The sequence below is a fragment of the Geotrypetes seraphini genome, chromosome 3 (genome assembly GCF_902459505.1).
Source record: "Geotrypetes seraphini chromosome 3, aGeoSer1.1, whole genome shotgun sequence".
Taxonomy (NCBI): Eukaryota; Metazoa; Chordata; class Amphibia; order Gymnophiona; family Dermophiidae; genus Geotrypetes; species Geotrypetes seraphini.
Genome location: NC_047086.1, coordinates 193,107,562 through 193,127,208, shown reverse-complemented (window position 1 = coordinate 193,127,208; position 19,647 = coordinate 193,107,562). Strand labels below are relative to the sequence as shown.

The following is a 19,647-nucleotide window of genomic DNA, read 5'->3' as shown; positions in this document are numbered from 1 at the left end:
CCCAATCCAGCATCTTCTGGAAAATGGCACCCCTAGTGGTAGTCTCGTGTGACTACTGCTAGGCGTCGTGACCCCTAGTAGTAGCCACACTGTTTTGCTGTAGGAGCAAATGGGACTCGCCTTTCTCCAGAGACCACCCCTGGACAGATGGGGGATGGACTTTTACTGGAAGAAGGGGGGGTCTTATGACAGGAGGGGGGGTCATGTGCTTTGGGAGTATCTGGCTGCAGCTTGCAACCTGATGCTCCCCAGCAGTGAAATAACCCCAACCTTTTGCTGGAGTTAATATTACTGTGATTTTAGGGACCTAATGCAACTTACAGTGTGTCAACACAAGTATTTGTAGAGTAATAAAATGCAAAACATACATTTGTAAATAAGGTGTCTTAAAACTCTAGCGCTGCTTGATAACTACTCCCCTTAATGCCAATTCTCTAACACTTAAGTCATTGTAGAATGCTAGCGCAAGCCTGCTGTGATGTGCCAAAAGATAGGTGTGATCACATATACCAGGTCAATGACTGGGTGCAAGTGGGTGCACCTAGTTAATCAACATACACAACTGATTGTATTCTATAAGTTATTATTATTATTATTTAAGTTATTTATATACCGCCTATCGATGGAGATTGTCTAATCAATTTTACATTCAGATATTTGAGCATTGTATTTTTCCGTCTGTCCTGGTGGGTGACTTACCCAGGATCACAAGGAACAGCGCAATACACCCATGGCCCTCCCATTCTCTACGAGTATGCCTCCTTTGCAATAGCATTTAGGCACTACCCTATAGAATACTGCTTGTTGCGGTACTGCCAATTATCCCAGGACAAGCAGGCAGCATATTCTTAACGTATGGGTGACGTCACCGACGGAGCCCCGGTACGGACCTTTTTAACTAGAAAGTTCTAGTTGGCCGCACCGCGCATGCGCGAGTGCCTTCCCGCCCGACGGAGGAGTGCGTGGTCTCCAGTTTCTTCGTTTCCGCGGAGCGAAGAAGACGCATGTGTTTTCAACGGCCGTTGAAAACTCTATTTTTGCCTTCCCGCTCGCGATTTTTGATTCCTTTTTGTTCTGTTTTTTCTTGTCTTTCGACTAAATTTCTTAAAAAAAACAAACAAAAAAAAAACTCGTGTCTTTTTTCTTTGCTTTTGCAGCCGGCCCCGGCGGGGCCTGTTGTAATCATCCAAGCCTCCGGGTTTGATTTCGCGGAGGCCGTGTTTCCCTTCATGCCCCCTCAACCGGGCTTCAAGAAGTGCCAGCGGTGTGCACGCCCGATCTCTCTAACTGACCCACACAACTGGTGCCTTCAGTGTTTGGGTCCAGAGCATCGGGCTGACACCTGCACCCGCTGTGCTACCCTTAAGAAACGCACTCTCAAGAACCGGCAAATACAACAAAATATTCTTTTCGGTACCGGTTCTACCATGGATCAGGCCCCGACGTCGACGGCACCGCCTAAATCGGCACCGACCACATCGACGACGCCTGATCTTCCTTCGGGGTCGATAGCGCCAGGTAAGCCGGCTAAGAAGCCTTCCACTTCCCTTGAGCGCCCTCCAGTTACCGCGGTGACCCCGGTCCTTCCGGCGTCCCGCCGACCCCGTAAACGCTCCGCTCCGATCTCGGTGAGTGCCTCGTCATCGGCCTCCTCATCGCCGGAGCATCGAGCAGCACCTGTGGTACCGAAGAAAACTAAAACGGTACCGGTGCCCCCATTGGAGGACCGCATCTCGGCCATCCTCCAGGACAAACTCCAGGAGCAGCTTCAACAGCAACTCCAACAGCTCCTTCCGACCCTACTGGCACCGCTCCTTCCGGTACCGGTCCGACCCGAGCCTCGCACCACTCCACCGGTGTCCACCCCCTCGGTACCGATGGACACTTCCATGCCGGTCTTATCTGCCCAGCCTGCACTTCAGACTTGCGCTGCAGAGGACCCCTCCCGGCCCCAAGATCGACACCGGTCGTCTCGGGACGGGGATCGGCACCACTCCTCCCAGGACAGGGATCGACGCCGGTCTTCATCTCCCGGCACCGTATCCATGCGATCTGGCAAGTCCCTTTCTAAAACCCGCCATACTGAACCGGCCATCAGGGACCCAGACTTATGGGAGCAATCCCCACTCGGTACCGAGGAGGATGCCTCTTCTACAGATGAGGAACCCTCCATGGCTGAATCCACCTCCAAGCCCGAGCAATCCTCCTTCACTAAATTCCTTCGGGAGATGTCTGCGGCTCTCTCCATACCACTTGAGTCCGACTCCAAGAAGTCCCAGGCCTTTTTAGAAGCCTTGGACTTCGACCAGCCTCCCAAGGAATTTCTTAAACTGCCCGTACATGACATCCTACGGGAAACATTATATAAAAATTTGGAGAATCCCCTTACTGTTCCAGGTGCCCCTAGGAAACTGGACAGTTTATACCAGGTCATCCCTATTCCGGGATTTGATAAACCCCAATTGCCCCATGAGAGCCTCCTAGTAGAATCCACTCTCAAAAAATCTCAAGGTTCCAGTGTTTATGCCTTCACCCCTCCTGGCAGAGAGGGAAAAACAATGGACAAATTTGGAAAGCGCCTGTACCAGAATGCCATGCTGGCTAAAAGAGCCAACAACTACACCTTTCATTTTTCATTTTATATGAAATACCTGGTACAACAACTTTCTGCTTTACAAAAATATATACCTGAACGCAAGGTCCCACTATTTCAACAGCAAATTTCCACCCTCCTTCAGCTCAGAAAATTCATGGTGCGCTCGATTTATGATTCCTTCGAGCTCACTTCCCGAGCTTCTGCACTGGCAGTAGCCATGCGACGCCTTGCCTGGCTGAGGGTGTCTGATCTTGGTGTGAACCACCAAGACCGCCTCGCCAACGCGCCCTGCCTTGGTGATGAACTTTTTGGGGAGTCTCTGGATACCACAACACAAAAACTTTCGGCTCATGAGACAAGATGGGACACCCTCATTAAGCCTAAAAAGAAGACTCCACCTGCACGACCATACAGACCTCAGTCCTCTTACCAACGTCGCTTTTCTGCTAGGCCGCTTAATCCTCCTCAACAGCAATCTCGTCGGCCTCGCCAACAACAGCACACTCAGGCTCGCTCTCAGTCTCACCAGGCGACCAAGCCTCTCCCTCAGACTAAACCTCCTCAGCCCTTTTGACTCCTTTCTCCAGGGCATAGCCAGTCTCCAACCGTCGATGCCTCTTCCTCAACCTATCGGAGGCCGCCTCACCATCTTTCTACAACGCTGGGAGGCCATCACATCAGACCTGTGGGTTCTCAACATCATCCGTCACGGATACTCACTAAGGTTCCAGACTCTTCCTGTAGACCATCCTCCCGTAGAGTCTGCTTCTCACTCCTCCCAAACTCCACTCCTCCTCAGGGAGGTTCAATCCCTCCTCCTCCTCAATGCCATCGAAGAAGTTCCTCCAGACCAAAGAGGTCAGGGATTTTACTCCCGCTACTTCCTGGTACCCAAGAAAACGGGAGATCTTCGTCCCATCCTAGACCTCAGGAACCTCAACAAGTGTTTGGTCAAGGAAAAGTTCAAAATGCTCTCCCTTGCCACACTTTACCCTCTTCTATCTCAACACGACTGGCTATGTTCCCTGGACCTCAAGGAGGCCTACACTCACATTCCAATCCATCAGGCTTCACGTCGCTACCTTCGATTCCAGATACAGAATCACCACTATCAGTACAAGGTACTGCCTTTTGGTCTCGCATCATCACCCAGGGTGTTCACCAAATGCCTGATTGTGGTAGCGGCTTTTCTCAGGTCCCACAACCTACAGGTGTTCCCCTACTTGGACGATTGGTTGGTGAAAGCGACTACATCTCCACTTGTGCTCCAAGCCACTCATCAAACCATCTCTTTCCTCCATCTCTTGGGATTCGAGATCAATTATCCCAAGTCGCATCTGCTTCCCACACAACGCCTTCAGTTCATCGGAGCAGTTCTCGATACCAATCAGATGAGGGCATTCCTTCCTGCCGACCGGCACCACACCCTGCTTCACCTTTGTCGACAGGTGCTCCTCCATCCATCCATCCCTGCTCGGCAGATGATGGTCCTTCTGGGCCACATGGCCTCGACAGTCCATGTGATTCCTCTGGCGCGACTCCACCTCAGGATACCTCAATGGACCCTTGCCAACCAATGGTCACAGATCACGAATCTTCTTTCTCATCCCATCTCTGTGACATCGTCTCTTCAGCAATCTCTTCAATGGTGGTTGAGCTCCTCAAATCTTTCCAGGGGACTTCTCTTTCATCTACCTCCCCATTCCATGGTCATAACCACGGATGCTTCCCCCTATGCATGGGGGGCTCACTTGGGCGATCTCCGCACCCAGGGACTCTGGACCCCTCAGGAGCGTCAACATCACATCAACTTCCTGGAGCTCAGATATTTTATGCTCTCAAGGCTTTCCAGCATCTCCTCTACCCCCAGGTTCTTCTCCTGTGCACGGACAATCAAGTCGCCATGTACTACATCAACAAGCAAGGCGGCACCGGATCTCGTCCCCTTTGTCAGGAGGCCCTCCGAATCTGGACCTGGGCCACGGCCCACAATCTTTACCTCAAAGCTGTCTATATCCAGGGCGAACAGAACTCCCTGGCCGACAATCTCAGCCACATCTTTCAACCTCACGAGTGGACTCTGGATCCTCCCACACTCCACTCCATCTTTGCTCGCTGGGGCACCCCGCAGGTGGACCTATTTGCAGCTCCTCACAACCATCAGCTGCCCCAGTTCTGTTCCAGACTCTTCTCTCCGCATCGTCTGGCCCCGGATGCATTCCTGCTCGACTGGACGGATCGGTTCCTCTATGCCTTCCCTCCACTTCCTCTGATGTTGCGGACCTTTTTCAAACTCTTCAAGGACAGGGCCACCATGATTCTCATCGCCCCTCGGTGGCCCAGACAGCACTGGTTCTCCCTACTGCTTCAGCTCAGCTCCAGGGAGCCCATTCCTCTTCCTGTATTTCCTACTCTGCTTACTCAGCAGCATCAGTCTCTACTGCATCCCAATCTGTCTTCCCTCCACCTGACAGCTTGGTTTCTCTCGGGCTGACCTCTCCAGAGAACCTGTCTCAGCCTGTCCGTCGCATTTTGGACGCCTCCAGGAAACCCACCACACTCCAATGTTACCAACAGAAGTGGACCCGGTTTTCCTCTTGGTGCCTCCTGCATCATCACAATCCCACCTCATTGGCGGTGGAGACCGTACTGGACTATTTGCTCTCTCTGTCTAATGCTGGCCTCAAGTCCACCTCAATCAGAGTCCACCTCAGTGCCATCACTGCTTTTCATGAGCCTATCCTCGGAAAACCTCTCACGGCTCATCCTCTGGTTTCCAGGTTCATGAGAGGCCTCTTCAATATCAAACCACCTCTACAGCCTCCTCCGGTCGTCTGGGACCTCAATGTGGTTTTGTCTGCCCTCATGAACCTCCCTTTGAGCCTCTTGCTACTACTTCGCTCAAACTTCTCACATGGAAGGTGCTTTTCCTCATTGCCATCACCTCTGCCAGGAGGGTCAGTGAGCTGCATGCACTGGTCGCCGATCCACCGTTCACTGTTTTTCACCATGACAAGGTGGTTCTGCGTACCCATCCTAAATTCCTTCCCAAGGTGGTTTCGGCTTTTCACCTCAACCAATCTATTGTATTGCCTGTCTTCTTCCCGAAACCCCATTCTCATCCTGGAGAACAGGCGTTACACACACTGGATTGTAAACGTGCCCTTGCATACTACCTTGACCGTACCAGGGCTCACCGATCCTCTCCTCAACTTTTTCTGACCTTCGATCCCAACCGTCTGGGTCGTCCTGTCGCTAAACGAACGCTGTCCAATTGGCTTGCTGCCTGTATTGCGTTCTGTTATGCTCGGGCCGGCCTGTCACTGGAAGGAGCTGTCACGGCCCACAGGGTCAGAGCTATGGCTGCTTCTGTGGCTTTCCTCCGTTCCACGCCTATTGAGGAAATCTGCAAGGCGGCCACTTGGTCTTCAGTTCACACGTTCACTACTCACTACTGTCTGGATACCTTCTCCAGACGGGATGGACACTTCGGCCAATCTGTGTTACAAAATTTATTTTCCTAATGGCCAACCATCCCTCCTCCCTCTCTGTTAGCTTGGAGGTCACCCATACGTTAAGAATATGCTGCCTGCTTGTCCTGGGATAAAGCACAGTTACTTACCGTAACAGGTGTTATCCAGGGACAGCAGGCAGATATTCTTACGACCCACCCACCTCCCCGGGTTGGCTTCTTAGCTGGCTTATCTTAACTGGAGACCACTCACTCCTCCGTCGGGCGGGAAGGCACTCGCGCATGCGCGGTGCGGCCAACTAGAACTTTCTAGTTAAAAAGGTCCGTACCGGGGCTCCGTCGGTGACGTCACCCATACGTTAAGAATATCTGCCTGCTGTCCCTGGATAACACCTGTTACGGTAAGTAACTGTGCTTTATGGGTGCCAGTGATACCTGCAAGTGGCACTTCTGTCCACAGAGCCTTTTATAAAATTGCCCCCAAAAGTGTTGGGTTTTTTTTTTATCATGCAGTGTATAATTAAGCTGTGGAATGTGTTGCTGGAGTATGTGGTCAAGGTGACCATCATTGCAGTGTTCAATAGGTTTGAACAAGTTCTTGGAGGAAAGGTCCATAAAAAATATTAGTCCAGTAGACTTGGGATAACCATTGCTCATCTCTGGAAATGAGCTATGAAAAATAGAAATATTTTTGGGGTGTGCTGAGTACTTGGGACTGGCCATAGTCTGAGATTTGATAGACCTTGGTCTGACTCAGCAAGACTGACCTTTCTGTACAATTAAACACTTGTTCACACCAAGGAACTCCATTATGGATACTACTATCATGTTTTCATCCTTCCTTTTGCATGATTTCTGTAGAGTACATAAGAACATAAGAAGTTGCCTCCGCTGAGGCAGACCAGAGGTCCATCTTACCCAGCGGTCTGCTCCCGCGGCGGCCCATCAGGGCCATTGCATGAGCAGTGGTCCCTGACTATTTCTATAACTCCTATCCCTATAACATACCTCTACTCCTATCTATACCCCTCAATCCCCTTGTCCTCTAGGAACCTGTCCAAACCTTCTTTGAAGCCCTGTAACGTGCTCCTGCTTACTACAGCTTCCGGAAGCACGTTCCATGTATCCACCACCCTCTGGATGAAAAAGAACTTCCTAGCGTTTGTTCTAAACCTATCCCCTTTCAATTTCTCCGAGTGCCCCCTTGTACTTGTGGTTCCCCATAATTTGAAAAATCTGTCCCTGTCTACTTTTTCTATGCCCTTCAGGATCTTGAAGGTTTCTATCATGTCTCCTCTAAGTCTCCGCTTCTCCAGGGAGAACAGCCCTAGCTGTTTCAATCTGTCAGTATATGAGAGATTTTCCATACCCTTTATCAGCTTAGTTGCTCTTCTCTGGACTCCCTCAAGCACTGCCTTCGAGCTGTACATAATTGATAAGAGTGGATGAAAATATGTCTGTCAGAATATAGCAAAGTAATCATAAGTTGTCTTGCTTACTCGCTATATTGTATATATGTTAGATCTGAAATTCTCTTCCTCCTTCCCCCCCACCCATCTCGTGCTATTCTTTTCTCCTTGCTCCAGCCTAGAGCTCCAGTTCTATTTCAGACTGTAACCATTGGATTGGGGTTTGTTTTTTCTAGATCTCAAGATGAACCAATGGAAGAAGAGGAGCCAATGAACGTATGACCTGTGACACCACAGCCTTACCTTGCTATGGACAGGAATCCAGTCTGAAGTGCTGTTTTGTTTTATTTTTTTCTTGAGCACATGGGTTCTCATGTTGACTTTTCCCTTGCTTTGTGTCTCACAGTTCGCAGCACTGATTCACTTGACATTTGAATTTCTGTATCCAAGAGATCATTTGGCACCAGCCCTGTGCTCTTGTTCCCATCCCATCCCATTTCACAGGAACATTTAATAGACATCTATTCTATCAGTCTTCTGTCCTTGAGACATTCCAACCTCTAGGCATTCCAGAATACCCAAAATGATTTCCAGGAGAGCAGAATGCAGTGCTTCAAGGTGCCCATGAACCAAACATTTTCACATTTGGAAATTCTACAGAACAAAGTGTCTCTTCCCCAGCCTTCCAAAGAAATGCTCCTTTTCCAGAAAAGACTCTCTTCGCTTGAAAGTTGGAAAGGAGTATGCTTTTAATGTGCTCTGTTTGCTTGGTTCTGTGGGGTTGCAAAGAAACCTCATAACCAAGCAAAGTTGTGAAATGTAAAATAAAGACTTCATAGGATTGAATTGGGCAAGGCATGTAATCAAAGGATTGGATTCTTATTGCTATACGAGTTGCCATCTGAGTCCTTTCACTCAGGCTTTAAAGTGAAGAGACAGCTTATAGACTCTATTGGTTATAAACAGCCCAAGAGGAGTCCACATGAAAGTTGAACATAGAGCTTAACACTTGAAATGCCCGAGTACCTGCAATGTCTAGGATTGCATTAATGGAAGAGGTGCTGAATCTTGCCTTAACTGTAACCACTAGCCTTGCAAAATCCTACAATGATGCCCATGATTTTGCTTAAAGTTTGCACTAAGTTTGGACTCCACATGAACAAACAAAGTAAGAAGATAAGGACATTTAAGAAATGGTTTTCCTTAAGTAATAGATCTGTCCTTTTCATGGGCAAGTGAAAGTCTCATCCAAATCTTAACAGCACAAACAGTCTATTTCTGAGCAAAGTGTGTTAGCACAATTGGTATAAAATATGACCTTCCCAGCAGCAAAATGATTTGCATCTTCATTCAGTAATAACCACTGGTGTCTCTGGCTGCCTCTAGCACTGGATATTGAAATTCTGCACTCAGATTTATGCTAAATGGTTTGGGATCTTTAGGCTAAAACATTTATCTTTTCTTCTTATTAGACCAACATAATTTGCAGGTTTTATTCCTCATCGGCCATTTTACAATATAGTAAAAAAAAACTCCAAACTCTGAAGTTAAGAAGCAGCGTTAACAGCCTAAGGCAGACTCGGTAACATCCAAGAGGACACCACAACGATGGGACTTGTACGATAATCTTGCTTGCCAGTTGTAGGATCTGAGCAATGGTGGGAAATCTGTGTGAACTCATTCTAAGGAAAAAAAAACAAAACAAAAAACAATCCTTGAATTATTATCCCAGAGAGGAGACCACCCTCCCCTCCAGAAACACACACTCCTTTTAAAGCGCAGAATCTGTAGTTTGTAAATTAAATATATATGTTATTTTTTGGTTGCCTTTTATTTTTAACCCAAACCTGTTCATTTCTGGCTGTACAGAAGGGCTGGCTATGAACTTAATGCATTTACTTACTGGCATGGATGGACATTCTTCCATAGACACATGCAGTGCTATATGCCTTAAGCGCGTCATAAATGTAAGGTTTTAAAACCCACGCCTGGATTGGTGTAATTGCTGTGTATACAAAGTAGCCTGTGGGGACTGTGCACTGTGTACCCAGGTAAATCTGTAGTCTGTAGAGCATGCAGAATGCTTACAGGAATCCTGAAGCAAAGTCACATTTGGTGGATTTTTTTTTTTTGGGGGGGGGGAGGGCAGGACAGTGGGAGCCAGGGTGTCTTGGTTGTCTTTGAAATGTGCAGCAGGATTTAAGCACAATATACATCCAAAATAAACCCCTCCCCTTTTACAAAACTGTAGCATGATTTTTAGCGCCATCTGTGACAGTAACAGCTCTGACGCTTATAGAATTCCCATGAGCATCGGAGCTGTTACTGCTGCGGCCGACACTAAAAACCACACTACAGCTTTGTTAAAGGGGAAGGGGAATGTTGAGAAATTTTTAATCTATGCAAGTAATAGTATTTGTCTTAACTTTTTTTGCCTTCTCTTATTACATCATCTTGGAAACTCCATTTGACTTTGATAAACTGTTCGTTTGGAATTTAACTTTGGTTCTGTGTAGAAAAAAATGTTTATATACTTTATATATAAATATATTTTATATATATATATATATTACGATTTTGTAAAAAAATAAAATAAAATAAAAATTGGGACAATAACTTTTATTTGCCTTAAACTGCACAATAAAGGACCAAAACACACAGACTTCTGTATATACAGTACTGTATGTATACGAGTGTGTTATTTATCAGAAGACCAAAGATCCTCTCAAAAGCATACAAAGAAGTGGAGTTCTCGAGAGTCTACAGATTAGCCTGCATTTTAATTTTTCTCAAACAGGGAAGCTACTCTTTTGATATGGAGAATGCACGTAGTGCTGTATCAAAATAAGGAGGTCATTCTATTAATTGGCGTACTAATTTTGGGCACTAAAATGCAGTGTGGTTCACACAAATTCTTACTGGCATCTGAGTTCTCATATTCTGTTGTGCCCTTCTCTTCAACTGCCAAATCCAGACTCCGCCCTTTCTACCATGCTGTGCCATATGCTTGGAACAAGCTGCCTGAATCCCTATAGCAGGCGCTGCCTCTGGCCGTGTTAAAGGCCCAGTTAAAAGCCTACCTCTTCGAGAGTGCTTTTGACTCCTAAATCCTCCCACCTTGGGTTCTGCATCCCCAAACCTATATGTCATGTCTCTCTGTCCACGTTAGATTGTAAACTCTGAGCAGGGACCGTCTATAAATGTGAAAATGTATACCGCTGCATATAATAATAATAACTTTATTCATTTATCCTGCCATAACCAAAAGTTCTAGGCGGATTACACTAAAAAGAGCTGGACAATCAGCAAAATACAATAATACAGTAAAAAATACAAATATTTGTAAAATAGAATTTCAATAATAAAACTCACTAAGTAATAAACATCGAACAAAGTGGTCTTAATTAATTTCCAAAAACTGCAATAGGATAACATAACTTGCTGAATACATTTACCTAACCAAGATTGTTGCCTACCAGCTTGAAATGTTAAGGTCCTATCTAAGAAGGTCTTATATCTACATCCATTAATTTTTGGATAAGCAAATAAATAGAAGTTTCTAGTTTCTCTTGGTGGTCTATGCAACACAAAATGAGGAAAAAGGTAAGCTGGAGACAATCCTGATATCAGCTTAAAGCAGATACAGGAAAATTTGAATAATACTCTTGCCTCCAAAGGCAGCCAATGAAGTAAACGATAATATGGACTAATATGGTCGTTCTTTTTTAAACCAAAAATCAATCGAACAGCTGTATGCTGAATTATCCTTAATTTCCTTAGAATTGTTTTGGGTGCTCCTAAATAGATGATGTTATAATAGTCTAAAATAGATAAAACTACCGTATTTTCACGCATATAACGCGTGCGTTATACACGATTTTTACAAACCGTGCATAACCTTGCGCGTTATATGCGTGAGCGCGTTTTACAACATTTTTTTTACATAGTTCCCTCCCCCCCCCCGATGTCCGATTCACCCCGCAGGACCGCTCGCACCCCCCCCCCCCGACATCCGATTCACCCCGAAGGACCGCTCGCACCCCCACAGCCTCCCCACCCCACCCCCCATCATGGAGAAGCTCCTAAATTTCTCCTGCTGCTTCCTCTGCCGGCGGTCCCAGCCCTTCTGTGAGCCCTGCTCTGAAATGCTTCCTCTTCCGGCGGTCCCGGCCCTTCTGTGAGCCCTGCATCTGCTGCTTCCTCTTCCGGCGGTCCCGGCCCTTCTGTGAGCCCTGCGCCTGCGCTGCTTCCTCTTCCGGCGGTCCTGCCCTTTCTCTGACGTCAGACAATACTCGGACTGGAAGAGCATCACCAGCGGGGTGCCGCAGGGCTCAGTGCTTGGACCCATGCTCTTCAACATCTTTATAAACGATCTGTACATTGGTTTGACGAGTGAGGTGATTAAATTTGCGGACGATACAAAGTTGTACAGAGTGAAGACACAGGGGGATTGCGAAGATCTGCAATGTAACATAATCAAGCTGGAGAAATAGGCATTGACATGGCAAATGAGGTTCAACGTGGATAAGTGTAAAGTGATGCATGTCGGTAACAAAAATCTCATGCATGAATACAGGATGTCTGGGGCGGTACTTGGAGAGACCTCCCAAGAAAGAGACTTGGGAGTTCTGATCGACAAGTCGATGAAACCGTCTGCGCATGAGCAGCATATCCTACCTGCTGCTTGTGCTGGCCTCAGCTCTGTGTATGACATTAATTCCTGGTTGTAGGATCTGGAAGTGATGTCAGAAGGAGAGCTGAGGTTGACGAGCAGCAGGTAGAAGATGCTGCTCCCTGCTGGTGAAGATTCAAGAGGTATGTGGGGGGGAAGGGGGAGTGTGTGGCACAGTGATTCTTGGTGCCACCACACCTTGCTATGCCACTGGTGGGATGCCCTCTATGCAGGAGAGGCTCTAGCACCTGGCAGAGATGATGTATGGCAGCCTTATTGAATTAGAAACTGGTGAGGTATTACTGCTCATCTGTGATGTCCAGGAACTGGGTCCTGGGCCTATATTATATGAAAGGGATGCCTTTTGCTAACCATATCCTCTGATCTAGAAACTCATCATGACCCACTTCATATCCTATTGTAAATCACAACAAATCTTATTGTGAATCGCACTGAATCCTAGTTGAAAATTACGGTATAGAAGATAAAGGTATGGTATGGTAACCCTCCTGGAGCTTCTCCCTATATGACTCATGCAGTAGTGTCTCACTGTCCAATCTGTCATCAAACCTTAAGTGAAGGAGGTCAGCTGATTTGGTAAGCCTTTCTTCTGGGATGTGGAAAAAAAACCAAAACCATGTCCAAAGGGTCTCCTGTCTTTTACTAGCTGTGCTGCTTCCAGCACCCCTGCTATTCCCCCACCAGGACTCCTTTCAGATCCCCTTGTAACCCACCACCAAAGTACCCATGTCAACCCCCTTCCAGCTCCTCTAGTATCTCCTCCCTAGCTTCCATAATATCTCACTATCCACACAAGAATTCTCCCTACAACTGTAACACTATTATCCAAGCTCCACTATTATGCCACCATCAGCATTCCAGTTATCTGAATGTCAGTGGGCTCACAATGTAAGCTTCTGGAGCAGTGGCGGGTTAAGTGACTGCCACTGGGAACCAAACTTGGTTGCCTTGGTTCTTAGCACCACTGCACTAACCATTAGGTTGCTCCTCTGTTCCTTAGTCTCCCACCCTGCAACTTCATGTCTTCTATTATTTCACCATATCAGCACAGTACCAATGAAACACCTAATAAGCACACACCAGAACATTCAAGTTTCATAGATATGATGCTAATGCAAGGATGGGGATGTAGCTGAGGGGTAAGTGCAAATAAATAGAAAGGGACAAGAAAAGTAGTGCAAAATCACTGAGATAGATGGATGGCAAATTTGATGGATTGCTGAATACGATATGAAGAACTGGTCTAAAGATAAGATATGCAGCAAGCTAGTCCAGATGCAGAGTGAGCATACTTTTTTTTGGCTATCTTTTCCTTATGCCACCGTGCCTTGCCTTGGCTTGATCTCTGTGCAGAGATGGGTGTTTGCCCTTGCTATCAGCCACACCCATGCCCCATTGAGAGATGCCTCATCCAGATACTGTGTGAACGTCTGACCAAGCTATCTTCTGGTTCTATTTCCCCTTTGCCACTTTGGGTAGGTCTAATTAATGTTCATTTTTTGAAACCTAAATGCACCTTGGTTCATGATATTTTTATGCAATATAGGCCAATAGTCGTGGTGGTGATCAAGACATGGCTGAAAGACAGCAACATCTGTTACCTCCTTCAGTCTTGCCCTGTTAATTTGAATTTTTCCTATCACTGGATGGATAAATGTTTGCCTTGTCAGCCAAGGAAGTCTGCTTCTCTTCATCTCTGTATACAGACTTGCTTTTGAAGATGAGCAATCCTCGTCCATTGTTCCCTCTTGCTCTGCACATGCTGGATAAATTAATGTACATTCAAGACCCTTCAGATCACAAAATCATTTTCTCCTCTCTCTGTTTCCCCTCCACCCAGCCCCATGATCTCTTAGTCTGTTTTGGTTACAGTGTCTTCTCTCCTCCGTCTCAACTGAATCTTCGAAAGCTTATGAGCATAACGTCCATCTGGCTCTGTGTTTGATAGGACTGATAGAACTCTGGCATGGCTCCTGAAGGAATGTTCATCTGCTCTCTCACCCATTTTTCTGGATCTCATTAATTTGAGCTTAGACTCCGTCAGAGCTCCACACTTATGGAAGCAATCTCTGATTAGACTACACTACAAAAAAACCCCAAAAAGACAGGCCTCTTCCTTTGTCAGATTTTTTGGTCAATTGCTAATCCGCCATATCTTGCAAAGCTCAAAGGAAAAGACTATTTCAATGATTGCTTAAGTTTTGGGGATTCTTCTAATGTTTTTCATCCTAGGCGATCTGGTGTCACGAAAGGACGCATCACAGAAAAAGCTTTACTGATTATGTACAACTACATCTAGATTGGAGGAGGGGCATGATGTTGATTCAGCTCAACCTGACTTCTGCTTTTGAGGTGCTTGATCACTCTTTTGTTGACTCATTTGCAGGAGACTGCAGTCAAAGATACCACTCTTAACTGTTTTGGTCTCACTTTTCCTGCTGCCCTTTTATGGTTAGTCTCAATGACAGTACATCTTCCTCTTTTCCTAGCCCCTATTATATTTAACATTTGAATAGCTCCTTTAGCAACCATTTAAGATTAGGGGCATAGCGTTCAATAAACATGTCAATGGTATCCAATTTTAAATTACTTGTGATTTCTGGAGTCAAGAATTTCATAGGCACTGGAATGGAGGGAAGGAGCCAATGTGCCTGCTGCCCACCAAACCCAGTACCTCCCTCCTTTACCATAGTTCCTCCTGCATTTCGTAGTCTTTTTCTTTATTAGGCAGACAGCGGGCCAGAGGATAGTGTATGCAATGGAGCAGCTAGAGTAGACACTACATAGGAGTGTGCATGTCTGTGCCTGCTACAGGAACCTCTTCCTGCCCTGAGAGCTGTAGAACCCTCTGTTCAATTCCATCTTTTTCTCGTATACGTCTTTTGTGACTGGGATGCTGCAGGGTTCTATGGCTCTCGGGGCCAGAAGAGATGTGTGTGTGTTCTCGTGTAGTGGCTGCTTTGCTACACACACACTGTGTTTTCTGGCCTGCTGCCTGCCTGATAAATGAAAAGACTCTGGAGCAGCTGTGGAGGAGTAAAAGGAGGATGACGTATTAACATTGGTAGCAGTGGAAAGAAGAAATGGTGGATTACATGTAGAAAGAGTTAAGGGGGATAATGCACAGAGGGAAGGTTAGAAAACAGGGGAGATGCTCGATGTGGGGTGGGGGGATAGAGGGGTGAGATGCTGGACCACCTGATGAGGGAGGGGGCTAGGAAGACAGACATTAAAATCAGTGGTATTATCTCAGGGGCAGAGCTAGGGGTAGAGGCGTGTGGAGACAAGGTTAGGGTGGAACTTAGGGTCTCCCAAACACAAAGACATTTTGTTGCCCCTGGAGAATGTCAAGAAATTCTAGAAAACAGCTGCTCAAAATTTTCCTAATGGCTATCAGTAAAAATTAGTGCTCAGCCTTTTGGCTATTTAAATGAAGCTCTGTGATACCTTTTAACCATCTATATTTATTTATTTAAAACATTTATAATCCGCCTTTATCCAAGGCGGCTCACAAAGTTCCGTACATAATAAAATAAACATTTTAAAAGGAGACATACATCAGGTAGAGGAAAAATACAAGGTCACAATATATCGTCGCATTCTTCAATTTATTACACAACTGTTCGATAACAACATAACTCATTTAGGAATATCATTCTATCCCTAGGTGTTCCTTTGGAATGTTCCCTATTCCTCATATTTCCCACATAGTCAAAAATCATTCTAAACTTTTAGGAAACTTTGATCACTGAAACCAATTCTACTGTAGATGTCCACACTATGAAACTGGTCCATGCCTTCATGTTAAACCATATGAACTACTATAATGCTTTTATTTTTCTTAGCCATCTCCAGCTTAAATAAAGCTGACTGAATAACACTAGTTGCCCATTCACTGCAGGATATAGTTTTAACTCCTCCAGCAGATTTGGGAAGCCATTTCATATGGGTCTGCCATTCTAGTTATCCTCCATGCTTATTCCCTATCAGCCTTCCTGTATGTGCACTCTGCGCCTCAAACGCTTATCTACTGGCTATCCCCACTGTAGCAAAACTAAGATTGGATTCTTCCCACACTCCAGCCTTCTGCTGCCTTGCTCCTGGCTGTGGAGCTTGCTTCATGTAGACCAGGGGTGTCAAAATCCCTCTTAGAGGGATTTTCAGGATTTCCCCAATGAATACGCATGAGATCTATTAGCATACAATGAAAGCAGTGCATGCAAATAGATCTCATGCATATTCATTGGGAAATCCTGAAAACCCGACTGGATTGCGGTCCTCGAGGAGGGACTTTGACACCTCTGATGTAGACCTTTGTATGGGATCCTCAATTAAAAGATGAAAACCTGCATTTGAAACATGGCTCTTCTGCTGAGTATGTTCTTAATTTGACAGCATTCATAGAAACATAGAAGATGACGGCAGATAAGGACCATAGCCCATCAGGTCTGCCCACTCTACTGACCCACCCCCAAGTCTACTAATCTAGGGATCCCACTCCTGGTGACAGGTTCCCTTGGCTTAACCCTCTAAGGAAATAAACCTATCAGGAGGAAAAGATCTCAGATATTTACCACATAGGGAACATATATGTTTTCTCCCTATATAGCTGTGGCAAGTGGGTGTCTTTCATTGATCAAAAACCTCCTTTGACAAACTATTTAAATTTTTGATTTTTATCATAAATATTTTTAATATATACTTTTGATATTTTTGTCTTTTTCAATTATTCAAGTGAAGCTAACTTCATAACTAACATAAACTATAAAGTGCAAAAAATATTACTTATCTGCTTCTTTTATGAATGTAGAAATTTCAAGGGAAAGTGCTGAGTGCATAGGTGAAAGTGCTTCAGTAAAGGTGCTTCAAATAAAGTGCTTTATGCCTGAATGAAAAAATGTATATATTGCACATTAGATAAAGTGCAAATGCTTAAAGCTGCCACAATCAACCACAATCAGCTCAAAAATAGCACTTATCTCAAAGAGCTAACACGCTATGGAATAGCAGCGTGTTCAGGAAGTCACTCCAATGCCCAGAAAGCTGAAGCGCCGGATATTTTCGAAAAGGCACTCGTAAAGCAACTTTCCACTATAGACAGATCAATCTACGGGCCCCGTTTCGCCCCAAAAGGGCTTCATCAGGAAGCATACTATTATAAATGAAATAAGAAAAGATAAAGAAAGATTCAAGAGTTAAAAGTCATTATATAATAAATATCAAATGGAGACAAGCGTACTTACTTAGTGTCTGCAAAAAATCAATTCAGTACACAATGCACCCCAAATAAAATGGCGCTTTTATCTAGAGGAACGCTTACACATGCGCGTTGGAATCACTCAAAGCGTGACAAAATTTAAAGTGATATTACATGTGTTTGAAAAATAATGACGAGCAAGAAAAAAGAAAAAGAACAAGAAAATTACAGTTAGATATTCAATCAGGTCATCCATAATGGAGTGTTAAATGAAGTGTTAAATAAAACTTGACCATTCAACTTTAGAGTTCAAACCATATGGATGAACGCTATTTAATCTAAAGATCCATCTGGATTCACGTTGTTTGAGACGTCCAATACGATCTCCTCCCCTTGAAAACTTGGGTTCTACATCAATTGCAAAACAACGTAAATCATTAAAAGAATGTCCATTTGATTGGCAGTGCTCAACGATCACTTCAGAACTTTTACCTAACTTGAGATTGGATTTGTGTTCACGCATACGAGTTCTTAAATCACGTGACGTCATACCAACGTAAAATTTGTCACAAGGACAAATAATTAAGTAGATTATGAAGTTGGTTTTACAGTTAGTAAAATGTCTTAAAGTGTATCTTTTTAGATCCTGAGGATTAATAAAGTCTTTACATTCTTTAGTAACCTGACAAATATTGCAGCTGCCGCATTTGTAATGTCCTACCACAATGTCTTTAGATGTGTTCTTGAACAAAGGCGACGAAGAATTGAGAATTTCTTTCAGATTTGAATTTCTTGAGAAGGCAATACGTAATTTACTATTTGTAAAACATGGATGAAGATTAACAATTTCCCAGTTATTTCTAATGATATCCGCAGCTGTTTGACTTTTTGAGCAATATCTCATAATAAAAGTGAGTTGATCTTCATCTTGAGTAGAGACTCCTTTAAGTTGATGTAACAGATGATCACGGTTCAAATACTTTGCACGTTTTCGGGCTAGATGTAATGTTTTTTTGGGGTATCCTCTTGCTCCAAGTTTTGATATTAAATCTTTTGATTGAATGTTGAAATCACTTAGAGAAGAACAATTCCTTCTAATCCTCACCATTTGAGAGAAAGGGAGGCTTTCCTTGAGTTTCCTTGAATGACTGCTATCAAATTGCAAGAAAGTGTTCCGGTCCGTGGGTTTGAAATAAACTTTTGTAGAAAAATTGTAATGTGAATCCAAAAAAAATATCTACATCCAAAAATTGGATGTTATCTGTAGAAAATTTAAAAGTAAATTGAATGTGTGTATCACAAGTGCCCAACCAAAAATAAAACTCATTTAATTCAGATAGGGTTCCTTCCCATAGCATGAAAATATCGTCAATAAAACGATACCAGCACAAAATTTTTTCTGAGAAGGGTGAGTGTTGTACCCATTCTTTTTCAAAGTTGCTCATATAAAGGTTAGCGATGGAAGGTGCGAACGCTGCCCCCATCGCTACGCCAGATTTTTGTAAATAAAGCTCATTATTAAACATGAAAAAGTTTTCGGTGACAGCTAATCTTGTGATATTGGTAAGAAATTCACAAGGAACCAACTGAGGTCTGGGCAGATTTTCCAACGTATCTCTAACAATTTGAATTGCAGCACTCTGGGGAATGGAAGTGTATAAAGACACAACGTCCAATGTAACCATGATGCATGATGAGTTTAAATGGATATTCTCTATTACTCGTAAAAAATGAGCAGTGTCTTTAATATATGAATCACTTAGTGAAACAGCAGTTTGAAGAAAAAAATCAACAAATTTGCTGAGAGGTTCCAATACTGAATTCTTAGAGGAAATAATGGGTCGACCTGGAGGATGTTGTAAGTCTTTATGAATTTTAGGTAGAAAATATAAGGTAGGTGTGACAGGATGAGGTTTATTCAAAAATCTAACGTCTCTTTTTGTTAAATAACCATGTTTACATCCTTGTTCAGTTAATTTCCTAATGGTATTTTGTAATCTCTTAGTGGGATCTAACTTGATTTTGTTATATACTGTGGAATCATTCAGTTGTCTAAAAGCCTCATTCATGTAGTCGCTTGTGTTAAGCACTACAACTGCACCTCCCTTATCGGCCTTTCTTATTGTGATGGAATCATCTTCTCCCAAGTTTTTTAAGGCCAGTCTCATTTCTTTGTTTAAGTTGTTAAATCCATTCATTTGGTCTAACTTACTGGATTTAATCTCTTTTAAAACTTTATTTTTAAAAATAGTTAAGATGTTGTCTAAAGGGCCCGGAGGA

The 19,647-nt window shown here is 44.3% G+C and overlaps 1 protein-coding gene across 8 annotated transcripts in view; it reads left to right on the top strand.

The window, feature by feature from the left end:
- Nucleotides 1–10,156, top strand: part of HDAC7 (histone deacetylase 7) — a 543,111-nt gene extending 532,955 nt beyond the window's left edge. For all 8 annotated transcript variants that reach the window (XM_033936587.1, XM_033936586.1, XM_033936589.1 and 5 more), the window contains one exon: nt 7,714–10,156. In XM_033936587.1, coding sequence (XP_033792478.1) covers nt 7,714–7,759 — 46 coding nt within the window. In that variant the 3' untranslated portion in view covers nt 7,760–10,156. The remainder of the gene's footprint in view (nt 1–7,713) is intronic.
- Nucleotides 10,157–19,647: the final 9,491 nt, after the last annotated feature.